The following is a 10144-nucleotide window of genomic DNA, read 5'->3' on the forward strand; positions in this document are numbered from 1 at the left end:
AATCAACAAAATGTAACAATCTCTGTTTTACTCAGACAAAAACAATCAATTAAGAGATAGGATAATGCAGAATATTGTCAGGAAGTGTAAAAAGTCTTCACCAAAGAAACAGATTATAATGAATGCTCTGAAGGAGAAGGAGAAGGAGAAGGAGAAGGAGAAGGAGAAGGAGAAGGAAAGAAGCAAGCAATGCAGCATGGGATGCCTGGAAGACTGACCAGAATGTCATGTCTTGGCGTCATGGCTTGGCATGAAGAACCCACTCAACACAATACCTGGTTATCTAGGTATACTTTTTAAATATTCCAAGAGCTTTAATTGATTCTAAACTGATTTCTATGTCTGGATGCTTATGGTTTAAGCCATATTTAAAATTATCTAAGTCTTACTCGTGTCCATACATTTAGGCAAGCTTTTGGGTGCAAAATGCCCTTCTTTAGGTCTCAGAAAGAAAAAGGTACAAACTAAGGTTAATACCAAGTTAAACGTTGATTTTTATCTCCATTATAAAAACAGTTGTTTAAGGAGGGCAGTAAACATACAGAACAAAGATAAGTTATCAAAAGTAGCTACAAACCAAGAGAAAAATCAGCTGAAATAGTCAAAGCTAATTATGTAAAACAAGAGTGTCAAAGATATGGCCTGCGGGCTGGATCTGGCCTGCACAGCCACATGCAGGGCCAGTCCAGGAAACCCACCTAACATGCTGGAGCAGGCAGTGCTTGTGACTTGTATCCCAATCCAGCCAGAATAGGTGCTGGGTGATGTAGTCCCAGACCAGCCTGAGTCAGCACTGTGGGTGCTGTATCTGGCACGTGGGTGGAGAAGGGTGAGGCTAATCCAGCCAACTGCAACCCTGTTCATAGATGAGTCTTAGGCGGGGGCCAAATAAGTTTGACAAACCTGATATAAGAGAGTAAAACCGTTCAAAATGGAAAAGCATCATTATTACCCTCTGAAGTACAAAAAGGAGCATGTGTGCATGCGTGTGTGGTATCATCTTCTAAGAAAACTGCACAAGGAAATGAAAACTAGTCAAGCCTAACAGCTATTTTTCTCTGAGGAAACAGAAGCTGCTCACTTAGTTGGGTTTTTTGTTACTTCCTGGAGATGAGCCTGAGTGCACAAAAGACAGACGCTATTTGCACAGGCAGTCAGGAAAGGAAAGATGGACATTTTGAGATCAGGAAGTTGGTCATGTTACAGCCTTCTTACAATCAGCATTACTTGATGAGCAGGGTTCTGGGTTTTCCATTTCCCATGGGAAAACAGAGAAAACCATGGATTTTACCTTTTACCAGAGGCAAACGCGGATTTCTCATTTTACCGGCGAAACCCACAGATTTTGCAGTTTTGCAACAAGGTCTCTGCAGGATGGTAGAGTCCCAGCAGCCTGGAGAGCAGCACCCACAGGTAAGTGTGCACTGGGGCAGGCAGTGGGAATTGCGGCCCCCATAAGGAGGGAGAGAGTGGGGCATGGGAGGGCAAGGCAGTGCAGGGGCACAGGCAAGGGCTGGGGCTTCAGGCTGCAGTGCATGGCCACTGGGCCCCAATGGGGAGAGGGATGGGTCTGCGAGCAACTCGTCCAGGGGGTGGGGGTGGGGCTGGCTCCCCACTGCTGTGTGCAATCTCAGTGGGGAGGGGGAACCTGTACCCCACAATCTGTGCATGGAGTGGGGATGGAGCAGGGTCCCCACTGTTGCGCACACTCCCAGGAAGCAGAGGGGACCCATGACCCCTAGATCTGTGCATGAGGGGAGCACGGGCGCATGCTGCTTGCTTCAGGCTTGGGCTCCTGCTATGCTACCCTCCCCCGAGGCCCCCACAGCAGTGGGTGCAACCTGGCTCTGCAAAGAACAGCGGGGCCACGCAGGAAAGCTGCTTGTCACTGCGAGCTCCATGCTGCCCTAGCAACACGTCCCCTGTATGCAACCTGTGTTGCCACCCCCACTATAGCCGCGCCCGCAGGGGACACATTGCCAGGGCAGCACAGAGCTCACAGCGGCAAACAACTTTCCTGCCTGCTTTTCTTTGCAGCGCTGAGTTCCGCACACTGGGCTGTGGAGGCCCCGGAGGAGGGCAGCAGGGTGGAAGCCCACAGTGGACAGCATGCAGCCCCCGCCCTGCACACAGATCAGGGGGGCACAGATTCCCCCTGTCTGCTAGGAGTGCATGCCATGGTGGGAATCTGCCCCACTCTGCTCGGATCCACTGTAGGCAAGCAGCAGGCAGGGAGGTGGGCTCTGCTCTGCTGCAGCAACTGCCAACTCCTGCCAGTGGCAGGGAGCTGTGGACCTGGGTTCCTAGCCCCATAGCCCTGGAAGCTGGGGGCCCCTCTGGCAGGGCTGAGAGAACAGGAGCTGTGGGTGGGGGGTCAAGGGGCAACAGCAGGGCCAGGAAGGTTGTGGGAGGGCCTTTCATTTTAATCTCAGATTTGCAGGGGCATGGGTTTATCAGAGAATTTGTGATTTTTATCAGAGTGTTCTGGTCAGGTCCCAGAGGACTGGGAAAGGGCCAATGTGGTCCCTATTTTCAAGAAGGGGAGGAGTGGGAACTGGAAAATGATAAGCCAGTTAGTCTCATCTCTACCCTTGGGAAAACTCTGGAAAGAATCATTAAGGATCACATTTGTGGGAGCCCAGCAGGGGAAATAATGATGAAACGGAAATCAGCACAGATCCATTGCAGGTAGATCCTGCCTGACTAACCTTTTTTCTTTTTATGACCAGGTCACAAAATGCTTAGACGCAGGAATTGAGGTAGATGTCATCTATCCAGACTTTAAGAAGGCCTTCAATCTCATTCTGTTCTCGTAAATAAACTGACAGGCTGTGATGAAGATGATCACACAGTCAGGTGGGTGGCAAATTGGCTTAGGGGTTGCACCCAGAGAGTGGTGATAAATGAGTTGATATTGACCTGGAAAGATGTGGGCAGTGGAGTCCCGCAAGGCTCAATCCTTGGACCTATTCAATGTCTTCACCAGCGACTTGGACAGGGTGCTCTCCATGTCCTCGTCCAAGTTCACAGATGATACCAGATTATGGGGTAAAGTTAACACACCAGAGGGTAGAGAATGGATCCCAGCAGATGTGGACAGGTTGGAAAAAATGGGCAGAATGAAATAGGACATAGTTCAACAAAGGCAAGTGCAAAGTGCTGCACCTGGGCAAAAAAGAACCACCAACACACTTACAGGCTGGGGGGTGACTCTCTCAGCAGCAGAGCAGTGCAAAAGGATCTTCGAGTCATAGTTGAGTCCAAGATGAACACAAGTCATCAATGTGACGAAGTGATCAACAAGGCTAACTGCACTTTATCATGCATTAGCAGATGCATGACAAACAGATCCAGGAAGGCAATGCTTCCCCTCTATGCAGCACTGGTCAGACCACAGTTGCAGTACTGCTTCCAGTTTTGGGTGCCGCACTTGAAGAGGGACACAGAGAATCTTGAGAGGGTCCAGAAGAGGTCCACGCATATGGTCAGAGGCTTGCAGGCAAGGGTCTATGAGGAGAGACCAAGGGACCTAGATCTCTTCAGCCTTCACAAGAGAAGGCTGAGAGATGATCTTGTGCCTGCCTATAAATTCATCAGCAGAGGGCAACAGGGAATAAGAGATGCTCTGCTACTAAGGTACCCCTGGAGTAACTAGGAACAATGGCCACAAACTGATAGAGAACAGATTTAAGTTGGATATTAGAAAGAATTTCTTCACAATAAGGGTTGCCAGAATCAGGAATGGGCTTCCAAGGGAGGTGGTGCTCTCCCTTATCTTGGGGTCTTCAAGAGGAGACTGGACAAGCACCTGGCTGGGGTCATCTGAACCCAGCACTCCTTCCTGCCCAGGGCAGGGGGTCAGACTTGATGACCTACTGAGGTCCCTTCCGACCCTAACAACTATGAATCTATGGGTAGACCAAGGATTTTGAAATGGGGGGTGCAGATGGGGTGGCACGTCATCACATATAACACCACATATTTTTCTCCAGTTAAAGGGAAGCTGGATGTTGAGGACTAGCACTATATTATGCTAAGATCAAAACAAGAGCAAATATAACTATTAGAACATGCTCTCATTTACTCAATTATATATAAAGTTTAAAGAAACCCAACAAACTAGGCAAAAAAATAGTCAAAATAGTAACAAATATTGCGTCATTAGCCCTATAATCAATATAGTTAAATGCACATTTCTTATTCAGATTCATAAAAGAAAATCTAGTCTTCCTGAGCATCTTGGCAGTGCCTCCAATACTTCACTGTCAGTCACTTCTACACCCGAGTTAACATTACCATACCTAAGTCAGATTTTTAGCAAGAGCTAAAAACAGCTTGCAGGGCTGAGAGAGAGAGACACTAACAGGAATGGCTACCAGCCAACCTGCAGAAGAAAGGATTAGAGGTGCACTGATATATCACTTGTATATTGTATCAGCACCGATAAAAGGAAAATTAACATTACTGGGTTTTTTTGCCTAGTGCAGCCTATAGTGTTCGCCAATAACGTTCAGCCGATAAATATAATGTCTTCTGGCTAGGCCCCCAAAGATGTCATGTGCACATGGCCAGGAATGCAGCCAGGAAGTATGGAGAGCAGCATCCTACAAGTAAGTCTACGGAGCGAAAGGGGTGTTGGGAAGGGAAGGGGCATGGGGGTGTCGCAGATCAAGGCCCCCACGGTGAGAGAGGGAGTGGGGTAGGGGCTGGGGGCACTGTCCAGGCAGGGTGGTGAATGGGACTCAGAGCCAGGGTGAGGAGCCGGATGGAGCCACAGGCAGCTCGTCCAGGGGGTGTGGGGGGAATCGGAGGGGGAGCGGATCCCCACAGCTGTATGCATCCCCCTGTGGAGGCCTGAGGGAGCATGTTCCTCCCACACACACACACACACACACACACATTCTTGTATGGGGCAGATGCAGGCTGCTCACTGTGAGCTTAGGGCACTCCACTCTTTTGCCTTTCCCTTGGATGCCCTGTACCAACTGTGCACTCCCCGCCCACCCAGCAGCAGCGGGAGTGGCAAGTTGTGCCTCCCACTGCTGGGTGGGAAGGGGGTGCACAACCAGCATGGGGTTCCCAAGGGAAAGGCAACCGAGCAAAGAGCCCCAAGCCCGCATTGAACAGTCCGCGTCCACCCTTGCTGCACTTGGCTCGGCCAGTTAAAAGCATCCCCACACTTTAAAATGGTGGCAACGGTGCTCAAACTAAAGCTCATTCAACAAGCTTTAGTTCAAGTCCTCCTGCTGCCATTTTCAAGTGCCAGAATGCTGATCCCCTGGATGAACCACCCACAGCTCTGTCCTGCTCCCCACCCTGGCCCCAGGTCCCATTCACCACCCTGGCTGGGCAGTGCCCCCAGCCCCTGCCCCACTCCCTCCCTCACCCTGGGGGCCTCAATCTGCAACCTCCCGTGCCATCTTCCCTTCTACAGACTGAACTGCAGGGAGGTGCTCTGCCCAATGCCCAGCTGCATTCCTGTAAATCAGTTATTGGATCGGTATTGGCCAATATGGATAGTTAATAGATGTTTTGGATGGGGAATCCAGAAAAAAAAAGATGACAATTGGATATCGGTGTCAGCCAAGAAAATCCTTATCAGTGCACTCCTAGAAAGGATCATTAAAAAGGCTAGAGGATCACTGATACCTGTGGAGTGGAAAGAGATGGGTAGTAATCAGGGAGATGATAATAAGCCAAGAAGTCAACTGACTCTCAGCACTGCCTGAATAGAAATGCTGCTGCCCCTACCAGGCAGTTGGTTTTAAGGGGCAGGAATCGAAGGGGAGTATAGGATCATAGAAAATGAGGGCTAGAAGGGACCTCAGGAGGTCGTCTAGTCTAACCCCCTGCTCCGAGCAGGACCACCCCAACTAGATTATCCCAGCCAAGGCTTTGTCTAGCCGGGTCTTAAAAACCTTCAAGAACAGGGATTCCACCACCTCTCTGGGTAACCTGTTCCAGTGTTTTACTACCCTCCTAGTGAGAAAATTCTTCCTAATATCTAACCTAAACTGCCCTTGTTGAAGCTTAAGACTGTTGTTCCTTGTTCTGTCATCTGCCACCACTCAGAACAGTCTAGCTCCATTCTCTTTCAAACCTACCTTCAGGTAGCTGAAAGCTTCTATTAAATTCCCTCGCAGTCTTCTCTTTTCCAAACTAAATAAGCCCAGTTCCCTAAGCCTCACCTTAGAAGTCATGTCCCCAAGCCCCCTCACCATTTTTGTTGCCCTCCTCTGGACTTCCTCCAATTTGTCCACATCCTTTCTGCAGTGGGAGGCCCAAACCTGAACACAATACTCCAGATATGGCCTCACCAGTGCTGAATAGAGGGGAATCATCATTCCCTTGACCTACTGGCAACAGACCTGCCAGTGCAACCCAGTATGCCGTTAGGCTTCTTGGCAACAAGGGCACACTGCTGACTCATATTCAGCTTATTATCCACTGTAACCTCCAGATCCTCTTCTACAGGAATCCTCCAATTTGTCTATGTTATGCTGAATCGTAGCTCTATACGCAAGCGTATCTACTACTCCCCCAGCTTGGTGTTATCTACAAACTTTCTGAGGGTATACTCTATGCCATCTTCCAGCTCGCTGAAGAAGACATTGAACAAAATCGGCCCCAGGACCAACCCTTGGGGCACTGTACTTGATACTGGCTGCCATTTGACTTTGAGCCATTGATTACTACTCTGTGAGCCTGATGCTCCAGCCAGTGCAGTAGAATACAAATGCACAACTGGACACCCCCTGGATCTGCCCCTGTACTTGGGAGATCCTCTCTTCCACCAAGGCTTTGTACTGAACCATCTGTAATACATCTTTGGTAAAATGTTCCTAACAGAGCAGCAGTGATCTCTGAATAGCAGCAGACAAAATATAAACAATCACCGTACAAAAGATAATTCTCTACTTATAGCATCTAAAAAGAAATAAATCCATCTGGACAGTTCATACACTTGTTATCACATCTTAAAATCTCAACACATCAATTACTGAATATTAGCAAGCTTCTCTACAATTTTTGGAATCATTTAAAATAAATATGCATATCAAGTATAAATAGGAAGTAGAAATATATTTTAAAAATGCAAACTGAATGAGATGTAGAGTGCATTTTCACTAATTTACCAAACAAAAAATAGAGAGACCATTTAAACTGTACATTAATCTCCAGGGAAACTCCACTAACTCATGGCAGGCAGCTGTGAAGGGTACTTTGAATGGAGTGACATAGCAATGTAAAGAATAAAAAGCCACGATAGAAAACGAAAAACAAAATCCTAAAGAGCTTCCATTAGTCATCAAAAATTGCTTTGCAATGACAAATTTCAGTCTCACTTCCTGGGAGTCTAGATTCAGATCATATAGGCAGCCAAATTACACATGCTACTACTCCCTCCTCCCAAAGGTGCACAGGTAGCAACAAAGGGTGATCTAAACCAATATGGAACTGATCATTATTGGAAGAAGTAGTACTTTGTGCCCTTCATTTTCTCTTTCACATAAAGGTATTTTACAAGCAAAACCTGTTCTTTGAGCAGCACTCTTAATTTAAAGCATCTGCAGTTCAAACCAAATCATACTTGTTTCTTGTTTCATAAGAGCTTGGAAGACTGAAAAACTCCAATGTCCCCTCCACCTGAGGAACGAATAATATGACTATCTGTGCACCTCTAATTTATTAGTCAGTTATTACAGATGTGTAAAAGGCATAATAAACTACTTTTAAAATCAGTGGCCTAATTAAAATGCATCTTAATTTAGCTTTACTTTTTAAGCAATATGAAAAATGAAAGCTCTATTGACACATAATTGCCGTGGTTGGTTAGTTGGAACAAAAATGGATGCATTCTCAGTACCAGGACTGACAAAAAATATAAAAGTTGCATAATACTATAAAATGTGTAGCTTACTTTGTGCCTTTTCACAGAAGTTTATCTGAAAGCCTAAAGCAAAAAAGACAAGTTCTAGTTCAATTCACTGGAAATCACAGAATTGCATAACTATTAAGAGTCACATGTTGCGTGATATCAATATTCATTATTAGACTCTAAAAACATTGAATAAAACTAGTCTCACAAGTACAAATTTAGTCTGAAATTCTAACATGGTGCACTGTTATGAAATTTCCAGTCATTTCATCTCCCTCACTTACATCTTATACAGTTTCTGAAAGAGATTTCCACTATTCAAATACAGGAAAGGAACACATGTCCAAATCAGCGCAAAAGGGCATCAGTTTAATAAGAGTGTTAGTTTCCCTGTCATACTAATAACCTAAAGACAGTGATATTTCTTTGATGCTTTTGCAAATCTTTTCACATAATTAAGTTAATATAGGTTTTATAATGAACATTTTATGCTAACAGGTCATAGTTATAAAGCTTAACATGCTAAGGAGGTTATACTGAAGCCAAAAAATGTAGTTAGTTCTGCTAATATAAGGTTATTAGAAAACATTTCACCTCATCAAACAGTATTTTACCATGCCATTTCCCACCAAACACCATTAAGCTAAGTAACACCCCCACAACAATAGTGGACTTTTTTTAAATATATGTAGCAATAAGAGTATCAGTCTACGTAAAATAGTTTCTCAGCAAGGATAAATTTAATTCATTTTAATTTCCCAAAACAGATACTGCTACCTCTAGTTTTGACTGCAGAAAGTAATGTACATGTCTAACATTCCCATCATTCTTGATACTAAGCACTTATATCCTATTTCTGTTTTTCAAGATGCTTTTCTAGGCAGGCAGTTACAGTTTTGCCTCTTCCTCCCTCCTCTCCTCCCCCCCCATTTTCTCCCCAACTACAGTTCAATTAGGAATAATTATCCTGTGATCTGTTCAGCTGTTTTGGAATATAAATGGAAATAATTTTAGGACTCATTTAACTTCTTGGAACTGAACAGAGTAAATGACCAATATAGTACCAATAAGTTACACACAGGAGAAGGCAGCATGGCCACCATCATGCACATGCTGACATTAAGTACTGAGACTATACATTATGGAGCTACTTTAGTGATCTTGTTACTTTTCATGCTGATTAGATGTGCACCAATACATAGGTCCCATACTGGATCACCACCAATATAAGGAAAATTGACAGTATCGGCAATCGGCCTTTTTTGGCTGATAAATGTGGCCGATAAATGTCCGAGCCAAGCACACAGCCGCAGCACAACGTGCAGATGGCCAGGATCACAGCCTGGCAGCATGGAGACCAGCATCAGGCTAGTAAGTCTGTTGTTTGGGGGAGGGAGAGGGAAGGGGCATGGGGGGTGTAGATTGAGGCCCCTGTAGTGAGGGAGGGAGTAGGGATGGGGCAGGCGCTGCTCAGCCAGGGTCGGGTATGGCACAGGATGGAGCCATGACCAACTCATCTGGGGGTTGCAGGGGAAGTGGCTCCTACCACTACGTGCACTCTGGGACGGCACAGTGGGGTGTGTGTCCCCAGATCTGTGTGTGGGGCGAGGGCAGCCTGCTGCTGCCAGCTGGGGATGCACCTGGGGTAGGCGACAGAGGCACTGGGAGTGGGGACTATGGGGAGGCAACTACAGCAAATTTTGTGGTGACTGCAGCCCCTCCCCTCCCCCCCAGCGTTTTCTCTAAGCTGCGAGGTGTGCACAGCCACGCAGGTGTGCCTGGCAGTGTGGCATGAGTGCACGTGCACGGCCGCACACACTATACAGCTTAGAGGGAATGCTGACCCAACCCCCCACATAGCTCCCCTCCCAGTGCCGCCACTGCCTGCCCCAAATGCAGCCCAGCCCCAGCCCCCACACTGGGAAGAGCTCAGTGCCACCCCGGACCCAGTCTGCAGCTGCAGCCTGCCCAAGCCCCACACACAAATCTGGGGGCACACCCCCCCCATGCCCTCCCGGGGTGTGCATAGAGGCGAGACCCGCACGCCCCTCCCTGCACCCCTCGGATGAGCTGCTCACAGCTCTGCCCTGTGCCCTGCCCCACCCCAGCTGGGCAGTGCCTGCCTCTGGCTCAGCCCCAGCCCCACTCCCTCCCTCACTGTGGGGGCCTTGATCTCCCCCCCACACTGTCAGGGCGGCTAGGGCCTCGAACCGGCTTCCAGGGGAAGTGGTGCAGGCTCCTAGCCTGGGGATTTTTAAAAGGAAG

The 10144-nt window shown here is 47.3% G+C and overlaps 1 protein-coding gene across 1 annotated transcript in view; it reads right to left on the reverse strand.

Annotated features, from left to right (window-relative positions):
• MAP2K4 (mitogen-activated protein kinase kinase 4) overlaps positions 1-8518 on the reverse strand; it is a 152556-nt gene extending 144038 nt beyond the window's left edge. The window contains exons 1-2 of the mRNA XM_019536189.1: positions 8494-8518; positions 7922-7954 (exon numbers count right to left, since the gene is read on the reverse strand). Coding sequence (XP_019391734.1) covers positions 7922-7954; positions 8494-8518 — 58 coding nt within the window. The remainder of the gene's footprint in view (positions 1-7921; positions 7955-8493) is intronic.
• Between the last annotated feature and the right edge of the window lie 1626 nt (positions 8519-10144).

This window comes from Crocodylus porosus, unplaced genomic scaffold, assembly GCF_001723895.1.
Source record: "Crocodylus porosus isolate Cpor-Errol unplaced genomic scaffold, CroPor_comp1, whole genome shotgun sequence".
In the NCBI taxonomy this organism is placed as follows: domain Eukaryota; kingdom Metazoa; phylum Chordata; order Crocodylia; family Crocodylidae; genus Crocodylus; species Crocodylus porosus.